Below are 22,938 nucleotides of genomic sequence, written 5' to 3' on the forward strand. Positions count from 1 at the left end.
ATCTTCATATGTAAATAGAATGAATTTCCTTCATCGTTTTCAATCTGGGCTTAGTAGTCAACACAGTACTGAGACTGCTCTAATGAAAGTACACGACGATATAGCAAAAACTATGGATGGGTTATTCCTATGATATAACCGCGAGGTTGACGTAGGACTGCCATTGGCTTAGTAAACGTTTGTGTTTCTCCAATTAGTTATAATCGCACCCGAATGTTCCTTATTGGGTACGATGTCGTCGCTGCGCAGAGCTATCATTTATGTGTATTGATTAAATTAGTGAATGAATGAAACGAATTCAACTGCAAACAAATCCCAATCTGTATTGGGAAAACGTTATCGCAGCAAATAGTTATCAAGATTATATCAAACGATATGCGTAGAAGTTAAGTGAGCTGGCGACATGATATCTTCCAATGCAGTCTTGAATAACCGTGCCAAAGCGATGCATTAGTACCCGTGTATCCGCTGCTTGCATCTAAATTGCAATGCCAATTTCCCCAGGCTCAATTGTTTTGAAGTCTGTGTTAGGGAAACATTCCAATTCGCAAAAACACAAGCGAGTACAAAAATACCCGCTGCTTGTATCTATCTTGCCATGCCGATTTCCCCAGATTTTATTGTTTTGAAATCTGTGTTAGGGAAACATCTCGATTTGCAGAAACGCAAGCAAATATAAAAGTACCCGCTGCTTGTATCTATTATGCCATGCCGATTTCCCCAGACTCCATGGTTTTGAAGTCTGTGTTAGGGAAACATTCCAATTTGCAGAAACGCAAGCGAGTACAAAAGTATCCGCTTTCTGCATCTATTTTGCAATGCCGATTTCCCCTAGCTTCATGGTTTTGAAATCTGTGTTAGGGAAACATTTCGATTTGCAGAAACACAAGCGGGTACAAAAGTATCCGCTGCTTGCATCTATTTTGCCATGCCGATTTCCCAAGGCTCCATTATTTTGCAGTCTGTGTTAGGGAAACTTCCATTCATTCCAGCGATCGTACCTCAATCGTTGCGTAATCATAACTGAGTGGATTTCCGAGCGACACTCGCTTGTATACCGATTGGTATGACTTCAATAGCCTGTTTTGAAAGCAATTTCAGGGCTATTGAAACAAGTTTTTGGATCAAAAAGTAACAAGCATATAACGCATAGACATTTTATCCTTCGAATGAAGTGCTTATCATACCATTTCGTTTAGTTGTTTAGGATCTATTAACGCTCAAAATCTCGTTCTTAGGCGTAACGCTTTCGTTTTCGAAACTTTGAACTTACACCCCAGTATAGAAATGAAAGACGTAGTCCTACGTCAAAACAGTGGATAAAAATGGTGTGACTATAGTATATATATATCTTGCTTTTAATAGATTTTGCCAAAGCGTCCCACATTCCGTTTTGCCTGCCAAGATCGGGTCGATGAAATGTCAACAATCGACCTCAAATGCTGCCACCTTGCAATCGAGTTATCGACCTTTCATATGCATTCATCGAACAACTTGACGCCACTTTTTCGCCAACATGTGCAAGGCGTCCAGCACTGCTTGCTGCTTCCCACAATCCAATCGACGAAAAAAACATCGACCTAACAACGACCGTAACGATGTTACCTATTCACGATGACGACGATGAGGTATCGACATCTGGATACGGCATTAGTTTGTATGAGGCAAACTATTCTCTATCATATTAGTCGGCCCGAATCAGTTTATAATTGCCAAAATTGGTATGAAATTTTTTTCTTGGCATAATTTTTCCTACTTAAAGTACGTTGTCATGACCCTAATTTGAATTATTTTCTATAGACGTTCAGATATTCTCAAAAAAACTTGTCATTATAATATAAAATTATCTCAAAACATATTTTTTATGACGTTTTTTCACCACTTACAGGCAATGGTGATTTTCACTTACATAGAGTACTAATTTGATTAAGGAAAAATCATGTTCATTCATAATTTTCATTTTAAAAGTGTATTCATTCGTTCTGCAAATCCATACTGTCATGCCTATTCCCCAATATCGTCAACGCGGATAGTTCGTTAGTCGAAAATACTGAATAATTAAACAAACCAAATGGCATCACTGGTGGTTCTTTTTTCCACTCCGCTAAACTGTCATCTCAAACAAAAACAAATGGATCATACAACTGGTGAGTATGAAATATATTTCGGCTTTTTAATTATTAATTATTTTATCTTGTCTTATCAGCTATGAATACATTCGACTTAATCAATCGGCGAGTGAGAAAGATGATTTCCCTCATCACCACATTGCTTATTTCCACTTCTGTCACACCAGCCAACAGCATCAGCTTTCCCGCAGCAGTATCCTTTAAGTCCAGGGTGCTATTCCGGGGAACAGCATCAACAGCAACAGCAGCAGGACCTGGTCATCGACAGTATTTCGAGCAATTTTCCCCATCGGAGATCCCGTGCTTCACGCACATTGAAGAATCCTCCTCAGCCACATATCTGTGTCATCAAGGGCAAGGAGGTATTCATCAATGTACTCAGTCGGATTTGAATCGTCAATCCAGACAACCCGGATGCACCGATTCCATTATATACCTTATGTTTATTATACATGGTTTTTTATTATTATGTTTTCAATAAAATGATTAAAATCGATCTATGTATTTCCTTTTCATTTTCAATAACAAACCAATACAAACAAGCAGCAAGCAGTGCTGGAAGCAGCGCTGCAAGCAGGTCGACGCCTTGCACATGTTGGCGAAAAAGTGGCGTCAAGTTGTTCGATGAATGCATATGAAAGGTCGAGAACTCGATTGCAAGGTGGCAGCATTTGAGGTCGATTGTTGACATTTCATCGACCCGATCTTGGCAGGCAAAACGGAATGTGGGTTGTTTGTATTGGTTTGTTATTGAAAATGAAAAGGAAATACATTGATCGATTTTAATCATTTTATTGAAAAAAAATAATAAAAATCCATGTATAATAAAAAAAGACAGGTGGGTAATGTCAGGGACATAACCGGAGTGACGTAGGACTATATAAAGGGGACAGCTTTTGCTAAATATATTGTTTTATTTTCTTCTCCTCGGTGAATACCTACCTATCTAAATGAAAAATGGATTAGTTTATTGTTCACTCTTTATGAACATGTTGGGGGTTCTGAAAAGAACTTTTGGTGTTGTGTTTTTGCGTTTTTTTAAAACTTTCTCAATTTTTTCTCACTATCTTATAGTTGCTTCTTGATATTTTTACTTATTGAATGTTCAACTTCGGGCATCCTTTGGCGTATGCACATATCATAAAATCAAAATGATGGCTATGATAAGGAATGCATAGTGGTCCTCAGCTCATTCACTATCATAAATTTCACATTACCGTACCTTAAACTGTGGTTTCGGAGACGAATGAATTGTAAGATTTGTAGTCTCCACAAACAATGTAAATAAAAATGAAAAAGAACTGAGGATTTGGAGACGAACTTTAAGATCTGTCGAGAAACAGATGAGCTATAAGCGTTCTGAAAAACCAACAGTAAATATAGGGACGGATGACCTTCGGAATAAAGTCCTTTAAAATAAGAACAGAGCAGCAGGAAATACATAGCTCATCATGTTGCTCCTTAGTTATGTTTCTATACAATGCAGATGTAACGTCAGTCAATTTTCAACATCAGTTATCAACCAAAGAAAGCAGTTCTTGCTACCGAGAAAATTCGTGAATGCCATCCTGCATACAATGTGTTGTAATTTGAAGCCACTTTCAATTCAGGAACCATGCATGGGTTTGTGAAAACTGAATGATCAATTTAAAAGACCCCAACCTCCAATAAGTTCAAAAACAAGCATAAACAAAATAAATCAGTTCATATTATATGTCATATTATGTCACTTTAGAATGCATTGGTATTGTGAATAACTTTTAATAACTCTTCTTTAATAGGTTTAATAGCCCTGAAAAGCGCCGTGTTTTACGGTAGCTGTTTTTGCCACCAAAGCAGTCTGTATAAACAAATTTTTTCCTTTTTCTACCTGCTGCCGTTTTGCGATTGCGTTTGCTACTCGCCACTCGCCACTCGCTACAACTGCCTGTTGTTGTCTTGATGTCCACCGAACCGAATGTGGTCTGTTCTGAATGCCGGTTTTCTTATCGTCGCGAGCAATTTTGCCACCCAACTCGATCATTTCGGCGGCCGAAACTATATAACGGTGGCTAGGTGGACTGGTGCACTGGTACTAACGCGCTCGGCCTAGCTACCCTTGCGGGGAACTCCAGACCAACACGCCTTTCCCTTCACTTTTCCTCCTTTGCCATATCCAACCATGGCTGCTTGTGTTGGTTTGTTGATGTGATGTGATGCGAAACGATGTGGTGTACGGTTTGGATGAGAATGATCGTTACGGCAGCGGAGCGGAGATTTTTAAACTGACTGGTTAGCTCGGGAATTACGCATGTGTGAGACTGCGACCAATGTTTCGTTCATTTTTTTCTTTTTCCTTTCCAATCGTGCTTCATTCTATTTCGCTGCTGCTCTGGTTGCCCGTTTTGGTCGGTACGATTTGAGGAGCACAAAATGGACCAATCAAAAATGGGCACATAGTGCATTTGGACAATGCTTGATATTTCACAATTATTCAATTATTTATCTCAAGAAAAATGAAATGTTATTCGTTATGATAGATGCGTAGATATATTTCCTATCAATCGATGCAAAAACCTTTGCGATCTATTGAGAAATGCTCGAGTTATAAGCGTTCCAAATCTTGCATTTTTTCCTACTTGTTCAGTGCCTAGATTCTCATTTCACCCCCTATATCTTCCGGTTAGACGTAGTCCTACGTCAAAATAATGTATATAATGGAATCGGTGCATCCGGGTTGTCTGGATTGACGATTCAAATCCGACTGAGTACATTGATGAATACCTGCCCTTGATGACACAGATATGTGGCTGAGGAGGATTCTTCAATGTGCGTGAAGCACGGGATCTCCGATGGGGAAAATTGCTCGAAATACTATCGATGGCCAGGTCCTGCTGCTGTTGCTGTTGATGCTGTTCCCCGGAATAGCACCCTGGATTTAAAGGATACTGCTGCGGGAAAGCTGATGCTGTTGGCTGGTGTGACAGAAGTGGAAATAAGCAATGTGGAGATGAGGGAAATCATCTTTCTCATTCGCCGATTGATTGAGTCGGATGTATTCATAGCTGAAACAAAATAAAATGATTAGTAAGTGAAAAGCAGAAATGAATTCCCTACTCACCAGTTGTATGATCCGGATAAAAATGCGAACATTAAAATATCATGCGATTACGTTCGCTTACCTCGCCTATTTTCATTCTACTATACAACGGAATCAGTGCATTCGGGTTCCTCTGGGTGGTAATTCAGCTGAGCAAGTTGATAAATACCTCCTTGTCGTTAAGTTTTCGTGTCTGAAGAGGATTTTTGAATGTGCGCGAAGCACGGAACCTCTAATGGGGAAAGTTCTTCGCAATACCATACCATGGTCAAATTCTGCTGCTGCTGCTGTTAATGCTGTCCTCCGGCATTGCCAACAGGGGTTGGAGGTTACTGCTGCAGGAAAACGGATGTTGTTGGCTGCTGTGATAGAAGTGGAAATCCGCACTGTGGTGATGAGAGAAATCATCTTTCTCACTTACCGATTGATGGAAGCAAACGAGTCGAATGTATTCATAGCTGATAAGACAAGATAAAATAATTAATAATTAAAAAGCCGAAATATATTTCATACTCACCAGTTGTATGATCCAATTGTTTTTGTTTGAGATGACAGTTTAGCGGAGTTGAAAAAAGAACCACCAGTGATGCCATTTGGTTTGTTTAATTATTCAGTATTTTCGCCTAACGAACCATCCGCGTTGGCGATATTGGGGAATAGGCATGACAGTATGGATTTGCAGAAGGAATGAATACACTTTTAAAATGAAAATTATGAATGAACATGATTTTTCCTTAATCAAATTAGTACTCTATGTAAGTGAAAATCACCATTGCCTGCAAGTGGTGAAAAAACATCATAAAAAAAAGTTTTGAGATAATTTTATATTATAATGACAAGTTTTTTTGAGAATATCTGAACGTCTATAGAAAATAATTCAAATTAGGGTCATGACAACGTACTTTAAGTAGAAAAAAATATACCAAGAAAAAAATTTCATACAAATTTTAGCAAATATAAACTGATTCGGGCCGACTAATATGATAGAGAATAGTTTGCCTCATACAAACTAATGCCGTATCCAGATGTCGATACCTAATCGTCGTCATCGTGAATAGGTAACAGCGTTACGGTCGTTGTTAGGTCGATGTTTTTTTCGTCGATTGGATTGTGGGGTTTGTCGTCCATAGTAAACTTGTCATTAAACTAGTAACGCTTTATGGATTTTCGAACTCAAGTACAAAACTCATAAAGAGTTACTTAAGCAATAGGACTCAAGCGGTTTTCAACAATGGTGTGTTGTCTACTTTTCAACCGATTTTATCAGGCGTTCCTCAAAGATCGGTTCTGGGACCCCTTCTCTTTTCCCTTTTTATAAACGATTTACCTTCTGTGCTCGATTTTTGCTCAATACATCTTACCTTTTCAAATCTCAATGCTCAAAAATCTATGATTCACTAAAACGCCTAAGCTTGACAACGAAACATTATGACACGCGAACAAAAACAAAGTTGTTCAAAGCGCTACCTTTACCATATTTCATATATGGTGATTTCATTCATAATAATGCTTTGAGTAGGTCTCTCGATAAATTGCGTGTTGCTCTAAATGCTTATGTTCGCTATTGATATCATTTATCTAGATATTCACATGTTTCTCACTTACAAAAGAGCCTAATCGGATGTAATTTTACTCACTTTTGCAAGTACAATTCATGTGTAATTTTATTCCGCATTATTAAGCCGAAGTTCCTGGTTATCTGTTTGAAAAACTCGAGCTTCTGAGAGGCACACGGACAAATAGTTTCAAAATTCCTTCTCCTTCGGTCAATCATCCTTCTTCTACGGTCAATTATTTTTCGTCAGAGGCATTGTTAATTGGAATAGTCTACCAACTGCCATTAAAGTAATCAATTCATTCTAAGGTAACTTTCAAGAGGAGTCTCTTGTCGAGCTTGCAATAGACGAGTAGGAAAAATTAAAGAGAGCAATAAATAGTAGCAATGTATAAGCAACCCCATATTTAATCTACATTGTAACATTAAAAAAGATAATTGTCTTAAGTTACAAGAAAAATAAAGAAATAAAGAAAATTTGGGGTGGATTTTTTTTTGAGAATATAGAACTTCTTCGTACAACAGAGGAAGCAACGGCTTGAAATTGAACAATATGATGATGATGTTGAATTAAAGAGGCTTTAAACTTTTCAGTTCATTCGCCTCTAACATGATTAATATATTGAAGACGATATACTTTGTAATTGTTTAGTGTGCATTAGAATCCCAATGTACCAAGGTACCATAAACACTAACGATGTGAACCATTCGCACAAAGTGGATAACACTTTATACTGTTCTTGAATCTAACATATTTACAACATACGAAGCATCTAAGCGTATTCAGATTATAGAACCAACATCCAGAATTAAAATGAGCCGAAATGTCCAACACAATGATCCAATACATTGAAGTGTCATCATTGACCCTGAATTAAGAAAAACTATTATATGTTGTCATATTTCTAGATTTCGTCGTTATATTTATATTCAAAGACCATCCACGGGCGCATCTCAAAACATACTCAATGATTAAAATTCCGTATTAAGTAACTGTTTCATTGCAATAATAAGGGAAATGTAGTAACATCATATCCACACAGCTCAACTCGCAACCACTAGTACCGATGTCTCTGATAGTGCATCTGTGTCGGCTGCTGTGGGACCGTATTGGGGATCGGTGGTGGCCTTGACTGGGGGTAGCCCTGCGTAATGCTGCCCTTCGGCATCTAGAGGAAACCGCACGGGTAGAAATAAGCAGAACAAAAACGATTTCTTTTTTTGTCTTATGGCAAAAGGCAATGTATTCATAGGTGAGAGGAAGCGCTACCCCAAACCAATCTAAGAGGTAATGTTTTTGTGCACAATCAAGCAAATTATCAAAGCGGTGACGAATATAATATTCGCGTTTGTGGGATAGGAACAGCAGAGGTTTAGCAATACTTGGTTAGATCAATTGCGCTTACTTGCTGATTGGCAGCGATCGCATGCATCGGAATAGCACCTGCACGCAGTGCCGACGAATAAACAATTCCCTCCGGCAGATGAGTGCTTGGCTGGGGAGGTTGTTGTGGAGGGGGCTGTGTTTGTCGAATATCCTTTCGGTCATCATGTTTCAACTCAATATGATACGGAACGCCTCTATCTTGTGGTATTTTTTCGATCGTTATAGCTTTTAGCTGTGGAGGAGGTCCTGGATTTTGTTGCGTCGGCCCCTGGGGAATACCCTGTTGATCGAGTGTAATATGATACACATTGCCGGAGGTTGATCCCGGCACAGGTCCAGGTTTAACCTCGGATACCTTTGGAGGCCCTTGCGGGGGAGGTCCTTGTTGTGGTGTAATATCCACATGATATGCTTGCCGAATAGGCATCGCAATGTTACCCTGGTACGGTGGATATATGATCTGAGGCTGTGGTTGACGGTTATCCTGCGGATTCGGTGGTGGTTGGTTGGATGGATAGAATAGTGTTCCGGGTGGACAATACTGAGACTCTGAAAAAATATTTAAACGAAAATGATTACTTGGACAGAGTTTTGAATTAAGTGGGGGGAAAGCATTTGAAGGTGTGAAAGTCCTCAACGAGAAAGCCGTTCTGTCCTGGAAGATTTATCGGCTTTGTTAGTACTGCGTTGGTGGGATAATGCAAGGGTTTTGAAGAAAATGTGGTAATTGTTATTCAGGTATACAGCGATTGTGGGATTCTACGATACCCCTGGGGAATTAATAGAGCAATTCCACGCCAAATCAGCCAAAAAACAGCAAATTTTGACGCGACTCTCTTCGATTTATATGAAACTCATGATGGAAGCTACCCACAATTACAATTTTCATTATCACTTTTTTATTCAATTTTCTTTATCACCATTTATTTATCACCAATTTTATTTAGGATTCATTTTTCTAAAGGACGTAATCAAAATCATTGAACTTTCTTTCAAAAAATCTGAAAATCTAGATGTCTGATTAAAATATGATGTTTAACAAAGTTTTTGGAAAGTCGATGAACTATTTAGGAAAAACGACAGTTTCAATCCACTGTTAAAATTTTTTATTATTAAGTACTTCCATTTCTCAAAACAATCCCCCCCCCACTTTTCGACTTTTTTTTTGTATATTCTTATTGCAAAGCTGTACTGGAACAGTGGTGTCGTGGTAAACTCACCAAATGGAGATATGAGTTTTTGAAAATTAACGAAATATAAGTGCTTTGTGAAATCGTAACCATTTAATTCTTTATTAGCTTCTTTATTAGCTGACCCGCCAAACGTTGTTCTGCCATATAATTTTTTTCTAGCGAATATTCTGGTTTAATAAAAAATAACGAATGTATAGTAAGCGTGTTTGAATGTTTTAACGATCTATAAAATTGATCGAATATAATTGTTCAAATAGAACGATAATTTATCAGTAAACTAGAACGAATGAAAAGATTTGAACGGAAGTGTGTTTAATGTTTATGCTGCCGGAAATGACGGAGCGCCAATGACTATTGTGTTCTATTGAGAAGAAAAATGACGAATGAATTTTTGTTCTGCATATGGCCACAATAATTGATATTGAATATACGCTAAGCGGCACTCTAACGGTATGAAATATACTTTACGACATATTCTCATGTCTAACAAATTTTTAATTTCTGGCTTTAGGCTGTGTCGGCGTTACTCATGATAGCGTCTCGAAAGTGAATATATTCTCCCTCGCGCAATTTATGTTGATTGTGTCGCAGAAATCGTAGTCGTTTGCTCTCTACCTTCGCGTACATGTTGACCATGAATTGTTGGTCAACTCACGATTATTGTTTCTTCTTCGAATCACAATTTATTACGTCATTGCGCAATCGCCTACCAAGATTCCAGTGACGCAATATCTACATACGTGCTCTCCGGCTGATGTTTTATCAGGATTGATGACAACAGCGTGGTTTGCTTTTTGTTGGCGTGGGCGGTGAGGCCATAGAAAGGGGTTTTGTTCGTCCGCATCGCTGTCGGCATCATCAATGGGTTCCAGTGGCCGGCGCGGTGGAGATCTAAGTGTTTGTTGTAGGTGCGGGAATTGATGTGATAGACTGCACTGTGTCGAATGATTCTATAGTGCTGATTCGAGTTAATTGGGATCTGGCTACGACGATTTCTTTTTGCAGTGTAACGATGGTTTGCTCTCTCTGGGTCAAACACTGCTCCAGGGCCACATGGTTGATTGTCCATTCGAGGGACCAATGATCTAAAGACTTCTTCGTTCTTGGCAGTCTCTGCGCACTGAGTGTCAAAAAGGCGAGATAATGGTGTCTTTTTGTGCTATTGCTTTCATAAGTTCATTGATTCGTTAGTCTGAGATGTCCTCTATGATCATCATATGTCCTGCTCCTCCTCTCCTTCCTCTCGAACAGCGCTTGCATAGATTACTGGCCGACCGTTCACTGCATCGAAGATGTAGCTTACGGTGCCATAGTCTATGTCACGGTCCAGGAAACATTCGACGATCTCTTGCTCCGACATGTTCGCGGTTTGGCCACAAATTACAACTCACTTAGTACTGTTTAGGCACTGATGACCGAACACCCGTACCCGTGTTCCAACCATCAGACGAGTCAGCACCAACAGATTTTCCACTTGCATTTTATTGCGCACTTCCAGCACGTACACAGAACTACCACCTTCTGGGAATGCGTCCTCGACTACCCCCGCACAATCTTCTATGGACCTACGGATGAGGAAAGGCGCGGTGGATAGCGCCTTATCCATGTCTTCATCGTCTACCCGCGTGATTCGTAGGGCAGTTAATTCGCCATGGTTGCCTTCAGGGTCCATATAGACTGGTGGCGTGGCCCCCGAATATCTAACGTCAATAATTCGGTGATTCCTACCACCATTTTGGCCCCACACAGTAGGTGCGGGACCGGGGACACCCGCCATTACGACGGCACAGCAACTGCCCATTCTCTACCAACACCACTGTAGTTTTTTTAAAAACACACAAACGCGCTCGGGGGAGAAATAGTTGCGACGATTTACACAACAGTACGGACGGTCCAAAATTTTGTGTCCGGCACACTTGTTTACCGCACCGGCGCGCATTTGTTCAATTTGCACAAAACGAGAACACATGAAAATACATGAAACAATATATATATATTTTATTTTTATTTCATTTTATTTATTCATTTATTTCCATCTAGCTTGACGCATTAATAAAATGTTTCATGATGAGGAAAATCCCTTTTGAGATAGTGGATCTATTACTCAAAAGGGCATAAAAACCTCTTTCTTTTCGTGTTTGTATCAAATAGAGATAGATTCACAATAAACGGTCAGGTTAAACAAGAACGTACATGAAACATATTGCTCATCAAGTGATCAAAATATTACATCAAAATATAAACTTAAAATTGACTTGACTTTAAACTAAGTCAATGTATTGAAACGTTATTCCGAAACTCATGTTTCTGGTAGAGATAACGATTTATTCCGCTAACGGTTGAAAAGCAGTGTTAATGGATGCACCAATGCGCTTGAACAACGTTTCCAAACGCAGGAGGGAATTCCATCCGAACTAGTTGATGTAGAGTGTTTCATCTTGGCAATAGCAGATTCTACCTGTTCGTGGGTAACAGTAACACCTGTCAGTTAACATACATTGTTTGGTGTGTCTTTGCAACCCACTTCTGCTTGCTCATCGGAAGCAATGGAGCTGTTGAATGCGCTTTTTAAATGTGTAGCGAAAAGCCCGCATTTTTCAGAAAGGGATCGAGCAGATTCGGGATCCTGGGACATTTCTACAGATAGTCTACTTTTTTCCGTTTACGAAATTCCAATTCCTCTTTTTTAGTGTTTACTTCGAATTTCTCCGTAGGTTGTCTTGTGTACGAGGAGTGTAACGTTTGTACAGACATCGGTTGTAAGTGCGATAATCGTTGCTGGCGCGTACAAAGTGTTGATATTTGATTCTTCGAAGGCATTTCAAAATGAAGAACTAAGAACAAAAGCAGTATCATGAAAGCTAATGCGAACTAAATGCATGAATGTGACAACTCTCATTGTGAGAAAAAATCGACCGGCGTGTAAACCTGAAAAAACATACATTATTCGGTCAATTCCCGCGTAACTTTTGAAAAGGTCCTATGTAACAAATGTAAACAAATCGAGTTAATGGATGCACGCTATTAGTTTTCAATCATTGAATGTATTACAAAAACAATCGTTCACGTATTTATCTTCTTCATCATTTTATCGCCGATATAAAAATATCCAATGTACAGATTCGGATTTTAAGCGCCTGGTTGTTACTTCGGACGCTTCCTTCCTCCGACGCCCGAAACGTCCGAAGTAACAAAGCAGTCAAAACAATACGAAGTCGTACTTTGGTCGTTTCGAGTTTTTGTTTCTTACAGGTGTTGTTACCGATTTCAGTGCAATTCAACGAGTGATAACAATAATAATCTGCCTTTAGAATGAAATGCTGTTATTTGGATTGTTGTTTAGTAGTTAGTTTCAAATCCTTATCGTGCAACGTAATATGTCCAATGTGCAAATGCGGGTAGTCAAAACGTCCAATGTAACATTTTTCGCTCCTAGTCTTCAACTTTAATCTCAAATCACGGAACAACAGTTACGATTGGTTTTTCAGAGTTATTCTTGACTGCTAGTGGTGAAAGTAGCGATAAAGATCGAAAGCTTTTAAGACAATTCGCGGAATAATGTTTGGGTCTTCAACTTCGTTTTTCTCGAGTTGACGAAAATGTTACATTGGACCTTTTCAAAAGTTACGCGAGAATTGTTCATTTGTTTTGCTTTCTTCACTGTTTGTCTTTTGAACAAATAAATTTCCCGTCTAATGATATTTATATAATAATCTTTATCGTAAATAAGGATTTTACATAATATACCATGAAATCTGCCCTATTTTTGTTACATATCTCATTTTATGTTTTGTAAACTTACCTAAACCCTAGCTTTTTAAATCAAAGCCTTGTTGTTACGGCAATAAATCAGAATAAATATTGTATTATATATTAAACGTTGTTGAAAAATGAAATTATGATTTTCTTATTTTTATTCATATTTTCCATAGTATGTGAAAAAAATCACTTGAAATCCTTGTGTGCAAGACTGAGGAAAATTCAAATTATTTTGTTGTTGTTTCGATTCATTTTTATGTGGCAGATTCTCAATACATGAATTCATATTTCATATTGTAATTATGTAATTATGGTTCGACAACATGAAGCGAGGACGCCGAATGTATGTTCTGACACCTTTCTTACTTGGCTCAGACACTAATTGAAAATATGTTTCTCGTCGTCGAGGTTTTTACCCGGATGCGTCTACGGGGCTGGAATATTTCAAAACAAAACAAAATGTCGTTCTTTCCTACACATTTACAATTTTCATAAAACACGCCGCTGGCACGGTGCAATGGGAGTGAATTGAAATATTGTGGCGAGACACGCCCACGCCCGCCAAAGCCACGTTGACGCCCCGCTACGGTGCGAACATGGCCTTAGGCATCGCGAATGTGCATTTCCCCAAGGTGGCTTTTGAGAAGGTCTGCAGTACATTTTCCGAAGTTATTCACATCAAAGTTATCAGTTATCAAAAACTATAAAAATTCATACATCTCATATGACGCAGCTGTCAGTAGGGTTCAAAACCAATCAAACTGCCCGCATCTTAGCTGTTTTGGTATGCTCGATATGTTGGCATCAAAAACATGGTTGCATAGTTCAATCTAACCTAAGACGCAATCCTAATGCGTTTTGGAATTTTGTCAATTCAAAAAGGAAAAAATCAGTCATTCCGGTGCATACATTGCTTGACAACGAACCATCTGCCTCTGTATCTGAAAGCTGCAAGCAATTCGCTGAATTGTTTGCATCCGTCTTTGCAGAATCAGCTGCTTCCGATGACGAAGTAGAATGAGCAATCGGAGATGTGCCTACTGATATAGTGGATTTAGACATGTTCGAAATCACTCAGTCTAATGTTCTTCTTCTTCTTCTTCAATGGCACTAACGTTCCTAGAGGAACTTCGCCGTCTCAACGTAGTATTACTTGCGTCATTTTTATTAGTACTTAGTTGAGATTTCTATGCCAAATAACACGCCTTGGATGCATTCTGAGTGGCAAGCTCTAGAATACGCGTGATCACAGTGCAAGTCGGAGGAAATTTCTTTGACGAAAAATTCCCCCGACCAGAACAGGAATCGAACCCGAACACCCGGCATGTTAGTTGTGACGCTAACCACTCGGCCAAGGGAGCACCTAATGTCTAATGTTCTTGCTGCTACTAACAAACTGAAGAACACCTTCTCGCCTGGACCCGATGGTATTCCCGCCGTTGTGTTTCGCCGGTGTGCTACCTTTTTAGCATATCCATTGAGTACGATTTTCAATCGCTCATTTGAACAGCGTAAATTTCCAGAAATTTGGAAACATTCAATTCTGTTTCCCGTGTTCAAAAGGCGAGATAGACGAAATGTTCGGAATTACCGTAGAATCACGAGTCTTTCAGCTGCATCGAAATTGTTCAAAATAATAGTTAGCCAAAGCATACTCACTGGAGCAAAATGCTATATTTCTCCTGTCCAACATGGGTTCATGACAGGTCGTTCGGTTACAACTTATATACTGGATTTCTCGTTCACTTGTTTTGTACAACTGGAAGCTAGAGCTCAAGTAGACGTAGTATATACCGATCTCAAAGCTGTGTTAAGCTCGTATCTGCGTGGTAGAGTTCTTCGTGTCAAATTAGGGACATATACTTCAGATCCGTTTGAAAACTTGAGTGGAGTTCCTCAAGGTAGCAACTTGGGACTTCTGCTTTCCACGATCTTTACTTGGCGATGGCTGTAACTAATCTACGCTGATGATCTGAAATTGTACTGTGCGGTAAAGTGCATCGAAGACTGTCATCGTCTACAACATTTGCCGAATGTATTCGTCGACTGGTGCCGAAGGAACAAGTTGATTGTCAGTATTCCGAAGTGTTCCATCATAACGTTTCATCGAATATCGCAGCGCGTAATTTTAGACTACCACATTGGAGATATTGTGCTCAATAGAGTTGAACAAATAAGTGATTTAGGCGTCTTGTTAGATTCGCTTACATTCGCTAATCATCGAAATACCATTATTGGTAAAGCCAACCGACAATTAGGTTTTATAACCAAAATAGCCAAAGATTTGACGGAGGACGGAGGAGTTCCGATTTTGTAGAGAAATCAAACAAAAAAGCTGTATTTATAGGGTTTGTAGACCACTCTTTGAATTTATGAGGGCACCATACTTTGGTTTGCTTAAAATCCTCTGTGTGGAACATATTTAAGAACTGTTGAATCTGTTTACACGTTGTTCGCCTTTCAAACTCATCGCTGAGATATGCTTCTGAGCCACATAGGTGTGATGGGAACTCGAATACTAGATCAAGTTCACGTGCCTTCCATCAGCAGTTTGTGATTTCAAAATTCTGCGTCAACTGTACTTCTGTTATGATACGTGAAGTAGGTCTAGCGTAGAAATATTTTAAAACTAAAGGATAAACTCTGGGTAAGGTTGTGACTAGGCTCAGTACACTGGTAATTTTTCTTGCTGTTGTAAGGAACCGAGATTCCAGGGATTCTCCAACTATTTTGGGCAAGAGACCCCTTTTCCAGAAAGAAATGATACCATTGCCCCTTATAGCCAAATTTCTCAAAAAAATGTATCTTTATTTTATTCATACAAAATACTTACCAATTCAAAAACATTGCGGATGGTTAAGTGAGTGAACTTCACATCTTTTTCTCATCAATAAAAACTCGAAGTAAGTTATATTTGTGATATAACCGCAAGGTAGACGTTGAACTACCGCTGGCTCATATTTGTTCGAAGTAGCATCTGAATCAATTCTCAATGAATGGATATTTCGGAAGTTTTCTGAACGGTTCTTCTTGTAAGTGTGTGAGTGAATAAGTACACTGGAGAAATAGTTTAGTAAAAGCAACTACCAAATCTTTAGTAGCCAAAACATTGGTAAAATATACAAATGTTTTGTAAATATTACCAAAATTGCGTAAAAGCGATGTCAGACGCAATGAACGTTCCTACCAGAGATTCGTAGATTTTACTTCATACCATTAGTAACTTTGTTTTTTTGTCATACCTAACATCTGTGATGTGCGCACTTTGCAAATCGCCATTTCTATTTTGGAGATGAAGCGATTCGGAGGTAAGTATTTGTGAGGTTACGTTTCATTACATATATACATATTTAATATTATTAACATATGTATTTCTTTTCTTCATAGAGACACGAGAGAACAAAATGCGGATGAAACGTGCTGGTGCTACCGGCACTCCCTAAATAATGCTAACTAGAGCGATGCAGCAGGAAGATGAACGGGAACGTTCCTCGTTTACGCTGCTCATAGAATAAGTTATATATTATTATTATAATGTATTCTAAGTATGTGGAGTTAAATGTAACCAAATATAATTTTTTAAATTAAAAATAATTATTAAAAAACATTTCTATTATCCCTGATGATTATCTCTCACAAATGAGAAGCAAAATTTTCACTGATATTGCACCAATGTTGGACCAACAAATCGTAGTTTGTTTGACGTTTGTGCCTACCATTTTTCTTTCGTAATATGTACCAATGATTAGTAGGGTAGAAAATGACTAGAGAATTGGTAACATGTACCAAAAAATTCGTCGTATTTACTAACTATTCCTCTCAGTGTATAAGCTTTGAATTATGATTGCTACAGGGAAGTATTCGCCTCTTTTGAACTGGATTCGACAATCGATTGAAACATTTGTGAACATTCAAAATTGATACTATTGAGTGAAATATTCTCTACCCCAACCCGTGATGAAACATACCGAATTGTCCGCATTGTCTATCGTCAATGGCACAATTTGCAGTATCAATAAAGTAGCCGCTTTGTTCAAAATTATTACCGATACGTCGTTTTTTGCTAGAGATTTTGTTCGGACCGGTAGCAAGGCAGAAACGGGATTGGTCAAGAATCATAGTGTTTTAGCTGCCATCAAGGATCACTACAGAATCATAATAGAATCATTTTTAAGGGAATTTAGCTCGAAAATCCGGGAATTTAGCTCGATAAACCGATATACAAAATCGATCGTCCTTGAGTGTGGATTACCGAGCGGGCACCAGTTTATATACAGATTTGTTTTTTTCAAACTGAGTTTTAATTTGAAAAATACCCCAAGCACATTGCGAAACAAACTTCAACCTTCAGAATCTTCACAGCGGGACTGAATTGACAAGCTATTTCTATGATGCCTACGCACAATGTGTGTTGGTTGGGATAGGAATTCCAGGGCCCTGGTACGAGTACATCAGTTTTCGGGTTGGAATTTGTGTGAACAGTGTTTACCGATTGAATGTTTTCCTGAATAACTGATTTTAGTTTGTTTTAATATGATCTTGCAGAAGACATTTCCCTCAGTGACATTCATTTGTTGTTACAATCTACGAATCCTGACTAGGATTGGGCGATCTTGGATCGATATTTAGAAGATCTACCTTTTCCTTTCCGATTTTTTGGATCGATTCTTTGTACTCCGAAAAATCGTAAAAAACGATATTTTCGATTTTTTGGTCATAGAATTTTTTTTGTAAATTTGTTTTCCAGTGAACATTGATTTTAACCTCTCCAAAAACCACCTGACAAATTTTATAAACATTGGGTCTCTTTCAAGGTTGTTAAATTGGTGATCGTAAATTGAGATTTAGTTCTGTAAGTTTGGTCATTAAAAAACAAGTGGTCAAGTTATATTTATGGTGACATCAGGTCCAGCGGAAGCATTCTTTTCTAAAACTGGAACTACTACCAAGATTTCGACAGAATCCCAGACCAATTTTATGGATTCATTGTCAGCGTAGTTCTGGATGAATATCAGTTGTTATTGCATGACGGTACAATTCATCTTGCCCTGAAAAATAGTATTTTTGTGGACTTTCTATTTTTTATGACCTTCATGCTGAGAATCAAAATAAAATGCCTTTTATATTTGAATACAAATGTGGAACACTTATATAGAATAAGTAATAAATTGGAAAGAAATTTCGATCGATTTTTCAAAGATCGATTCTTTAGTACCAATTTAATCAGTGAATCGATCTCTACGCAATTTAGAAAATCGATCCGTAAAGATCGATCTTTTTCTAAAGATCACCCAATCCTAATCTTGACACAAACGAAAGAACTCTGCTTCGATGCATGCGAACTAGAACGTCATGATCGCTTTCGGCACGGGATCAATTATATCTCGCTGGCGCCGAAAATATTTATAAGTTAAATAATAAACAAATAAACATTTTGACAACAGTTAGGCTGGAACTCGTGCGAACCTAGGTTACACCAAAATACTTGAGGACAAAGTTTGAATGGAAAGGGGGACACTCAAGACACCCGCCCCGGGCAAAACGGTTCATTTCAGTGAGCGGTTCAGAGCCTGCGCTCAATGAAAAGTGCCGGCCCTTTTCAAGAAGCGGTTTATTCGAATACGTAAAGAATGGAAAACGCAAAACATAAAGTTTAAAACAATAATTTGTGACGAGAATAGTAAAAATATTACTTTACTGAAGGTTTTCTCTAATATATTCCCATCAAAATTATCATCATTCTAAGGATGTGACAATTCATTACTAAGCTTTTTTATAATCACTAGAACTGCTTTATCTTGCTTCATATAATGTTGAATAAGTCGAATCATCAGTAGGGAGAGCACAGCAGTTTTTGATAACGACACAGTTTTCTCCTCGTTTTATATCCCAAACAGTTTTGAAATATATATCCCAAAGACATGAAAAATTATCAAAGTTGCTGTAAGCTTTTAAAAGAATCACGGTTCTTTTTTAAACCGTGGTGCTGTTTTGAGCCGTGGTTTTTTTTTGAACCGATTTTTTTTTGAATCGTGGTTCTTTTTTGAATCGTGGTTCTTTTTTGAACCGTAGAAATTTTTTTGAACATTTGGATGATATTTGACGCATATAACAGACATATACACGCAAAAATGGAGACGATATTATGTCATATTTTATACGCACATAAAGCCGTATTCAACGATATACGATGTTTTTTACACTGATATGCGATTTGGCCCGACAATGCTTCTTCTTGGATGGCAGTAACGTTCCCAGCGGTATTACTTGCGTCATTTTTATTTGTATTAAAGTTGAGATTTCTATGCCGATTAACACGCCTTGGATACATTCTGGAGTGGCAAGCTCTAGAATGTGTGTGACCACAGTGCAAGTCAGAAGAAATCTATTTGGCCCGACTATGCTATATAAAGTGAATAGAATGTGCGTATATAATACTGCATATTGCGATACTCGGATGATCGTTAAACCGATATACAACTTAATCCATCAATGATATAGAAAATCGTTTTTTTTTTGCATTTTTTACGATTTCGGATACACGTGATGCATCCTTTGATTGATTCTTTACACGATTGTAATTTGATACGAATTTATATAATGACCTAGCATGTGCAAAAGTTATACGATTTTATGTTTGCTGAGTTATATCTCCATTCTGGTGAGTTTACCACGGTACCACTGTACGTCAAACTTTACCTAATTGGTTTTCCAATAAAAATATACAGACAGTATCAAAGTTGGGTTTGTAAGTATGTTTTGAGATATAAAAGTTTTTAATATTAAATTCAATTTTTGAGTAGGATGTTTTAACGGTGGATTCAGATTATTATTTTTCTTAAATAGTTAATTGATTTTCCAACACTGTGTCGAACATCATATTTCAATCAGATTTGGAGGCGAATGAACTGCAAAGTTTAAAGCCTCTTAAAAACAAAGAAACATGAAAACATATTTCAATCAGATATCTGGGTTTTGAGTTACCATTTTTTCAAAGAGTTACTATCATTTTGAATACGCCCTCTTAAAAGTCGTAATTTACATTGCTCATATGATAATATTTTTTTTTATTTCAGATAGTTTCCATCATATGTACCAAATTTCAAAAAAATCGAAGAGGGATTTGGTATGAAATTGCTCTATTATAATAATATATGCATTAGGGTGCCAATGAATGTGTGGGAAAAAATCGACGCTTAAATTTCAAAAAGTTGCCCTATACAAAATGTTCACCGCCTCGAAAAAACACCCTATGCCGAATTTCAGCTCAATCGGACTTAAGGGAGAGTGGCGCAAAGCGGTCAAAGTTTGAGTTTTTTGAAAATCGAAAAATCACAGGAAATCGGGGTTTTCGAAATTTTTTTTGATGCCAAAGGTGTTAAAATTGCATGAAATGTCGAGATCTTGTGTCATCTCGAAAAATTTTTTTTGTCGAAAATCGGCATTCTGGGACATTTGGCATCAAACTTTTTTTTAAAACCTCCATTTTCGGTGATTTTTCGTTTTTCAAAAAAACTAAAATTTTAACGTTTGTGACACCAGTAAATAAAGTCCGAATGAGCTAATATTTTGCATAGGGTATATTATCGTGCAAATCAACGTTTCGTAGCAAGTTTCGATTGAGAAATCGAGATAACTATTTTTATTGGCACCCAGAACCATACTTTTCGTTTCGTACTCCGAAAAAAAACTAAGTCCCAGAACGCCGATTTTTGACAAAAAAAATTTCTCGAAATGACACTAGATCTCGACGTTTCATGCATTTTTAAGACATTTGGCATAAAAAAAATCGAAAACCCCAATTTCCTTTACCTCTTGGGTGATTTTTCGATTTTCTAAAAACTCAAACTTTGACCCACTTTGCGCCACTCTCCCTTAAGTCCGATTGAGCTGATATTTGGCATAGGCTGGCGATATTTGGCGAGGTGGTGAACATTTTTTATGGGGTACCTTTTTGAAATTCGAGGTGACCATTTTCATTGGAACCCTAATATGCATACACTGCGTTCGAACGATTGATCATTTCAAAATTAAACTTATTTCGCTGTTTCTGCATGGGTATATATTTTCGTCGTAATTTGTAGTTTGAAAAATATTTGTATTGGCAACAGCTTATATTAAATTCTTGCATATCCGGGAGCCTAAGGTAAAAACGTAAAAAACAGATTGAAACAGAACAGATACAGATGCAAGTAAAAAGAGATATGCGCAACATTACGGGAAATTGTTCCCTGAGAGTCAATCGAACACGTAACATATGTGAATAAACTTGATTAAAATGATATGTTGAAAAGGGGTTATGAAAAGTAGCACGAAATATATAGAAATGATATAAACGGGGGGATGAAAGCGTATAGCGTATACTTAAAGAGGAACAAGTTTTATTGCAAAAAAGGTATCAAAAGTTCAACTCACTGTTCCACAGAACGGCACGGGCCACTTCACCCGGGCCTCGCCTGCCTTCCTCGATTTCTGTTATTTTGTTAAATTGGTCATTTAATGGAATATATTTTTGTTTTTTGAAAAGAATGAAAAAACAATTTAGAGGAATAAATATGTTATACGTAACAAAATATGAAATCAAATACACTAGAAGAAAGAAGATCGCAAACATCCAGACAATACAAATAAGAATAACTGGAATCGGAATGATTTTGAAACTTTAGAAACTAAAATGCAGAACATTTTCTACAAAAAAAAAATAATTATCATTCATATATCAGTATAAAGATTTGCATCACTCTAGTAAGGATCTATTTTTCTCTGAAGCATACTTACTCTGCTGAGGAGGCGGATACGTTTGACTTGTACTAGGCTGCTTATAATATCCTTGGGGTGATGGACTATGCGTGCGTTTGGATACATTTATTGGTTGATTACTCTACAACAATATATTAATACAGTATTACTGATTTAGAGAAAGCGGAAAGGATGCATACTTTATGAATCAAATGCTGTTGATGCGGTGCAATAGTCGTGGTGCGCTGTGGCAAAAATATTTGCTGCTGAGGAATATTATGGATGGGAAACATTTCTCTGAAAAGTATCAATTAACAACAATACACCAGTTCAAGTAACATTACTTACACCTTCATCTGACGCTTCCGATTGTCGTCCTCATTCAGTACCTTTTTGAGCTGTAAAAACAATTGCTGTTTTTCGTTTCTCAACTCTTGGAGTGTTTTTTCCAACTTTTGGATTTGCTCTTTCGTTTCGCCCAATGTCATCACATCTTGTTTTTCCCGAGCTTCCCGTTCCTTTCGTAGGCGTTCCTCTTCCACCTCGGCCTCCATTTCTGAAAATCAAATGGATTATTACTTCCAGCCGTATGTATGCGCGACGTTCAATACCCTGTTTTTTACGTTCCCGTTCCCTCATTATGTGTCGCTTGAGAGCTTTCCAGAGTTGCTCCTCTTTCTCGGTTTTGGCCACCGGTTGTGCCGGAGGCTGAGGAGGGACCGTTTTCAAGTATTTCTTCGCACTCATGTTATAGAAACAGTAGTCCAAATAAAATTCAACTTCGTCTATAATTTAGTTTTCAGTTTAAAAAGAATGTAACAAATCCGACCTGATCCTGTAAAATGACTGCTACAATGAATTACTGTCACAATGCAAGGATGCCAATAATATTTTATTTTCCCGTTTAGAGTTTATATAAAATGCACTGAAAAAATTGTTTCCGATCAATCATAACCATACACTGATGTTTATTATCACTTTTATTTTATTCGTGGTAAACAGATGAATATGATTGTGATTAATACTTATGACAGACATACAGCTGTTCTACCGCTGTACTTCGAAAATTGTATGTCTGTCACCATGTACAGCGCTAG

General features: G+C 37.8%; 1 protein-coding gene and 2 long non-coding RNA genes across 4 annotated transcripts; 1 reads left to right on the forward strand and 2 right to left on the reverse strand.

The window, feature by feature from the left end:
* The first annotated feature begins 1,892 nt into the window (after positions 1 to 1,892).
* LOC129771692 (uncharacterized) lies at positions 1,893 to 2,625 on the forward strand. The gene is made up of 2 exons (XR_008742454.1): positions 1,893 to 2,147; positions 2,207 to 2,625. It is a non-coding gene; the product is annotated as an uncharacterized LOC129771692 (long non-coding RNA).
* LOC129771691 (uncharacterized) lies at positions 2,323 to 5,820 on the reverse strand. Its single transcript, XR_008742453.1, has 3 exons — positions 5,726 to 5,820; positions 5,230 to 5,666; positions 2,323 to 5,173 (listed from the first exon to the last, which is right to left on the reverse strand). It is a non-coding gene; the product is annotated as an uncharacterized LOC129771691 (long non-coding RNA).
* Positions 5,821 to 7,661: 1,841 nt separating this feature from the next.
* On the reverse strand, positions 7,662 to 22,720 carry LOC129771690 (uncharacterized). Of its 2 annotated transcripts, XM_055775610.1 has the most exons (7): positions 22,453 to 22,720; positions 22,190 to 22,397; positions 22,042 to 22,138; positions 21,881 to 21,983; positions 21,518 to 21,574; positions 8,170 to 8,699; positions 7,662 to 7,932 (listed from the first exon to the last, which is right to left on the reverse strand). In XM_055775610.1, the coding sequence occupies exons 1-7, from the start codon at positions 22,586 to 22,588 to the stop codon at positions 7,822 to 7,824; spliced, it is 1,242 nt and encodes a 413-aa protein (XP_055631585.1). In that variant the 5' UTR covers positions 22,589 to 22,720; the 3' UTR covers positions 7,662 to 7,821. The 2 variants fall into 2 exon arrangements, with proteins under 2 accessions (XP_055631585.1, XP_055631586.1); XM_055775611.1 differs by lacking the exon at positions 21,518 to 21,574.
* Positions 22,721 to 22,938: the final 218 nt, after the last annotated feature.

Source organism: Toxorhynchites rutilus, chromosome 2, assembly GCF_029784135.1.
Source record: "Toxorhynchites rutilus septentrionalis strain SRP chromosome 2, ASM2978413v1, whole genome shotgun sequence".
Lineage (NCBI taxonomy): Eukaryota > Metazoa > Arthropoda > Insecta > Diptera > Culicidae > Toxorhynchites > Toxorhynchites rutilus.

What these genes read in the sequence shown, in the direction of transcription:
- LOC129771690 (XM_055775610.1), bottom strand. Translation starts at nt 22,588, where the DNA reads ATGAGTGCGAAGAAATACTTGAAAACGGTCCCTCCTCAGCCTCCGGCA. An exon ending in GTATCCGCCTCCTCAGCAGA is followed by an intron (nt 21,575 to 21,880) that starts GTAAGTATGCTT and finishes ACAAAATAACAG; the next exon opens with AAATCGAGGAAGGCAGGCGA. An exon ending in CCGTGCCGTTCTGTGGAACA is followed by an intron (nt 8,700 to 21,517) that starts GTGAGTTGAACT and finishes ATATTTTTTCAG; the next exon opens with AGTCTCAGTATTGTCCACCC.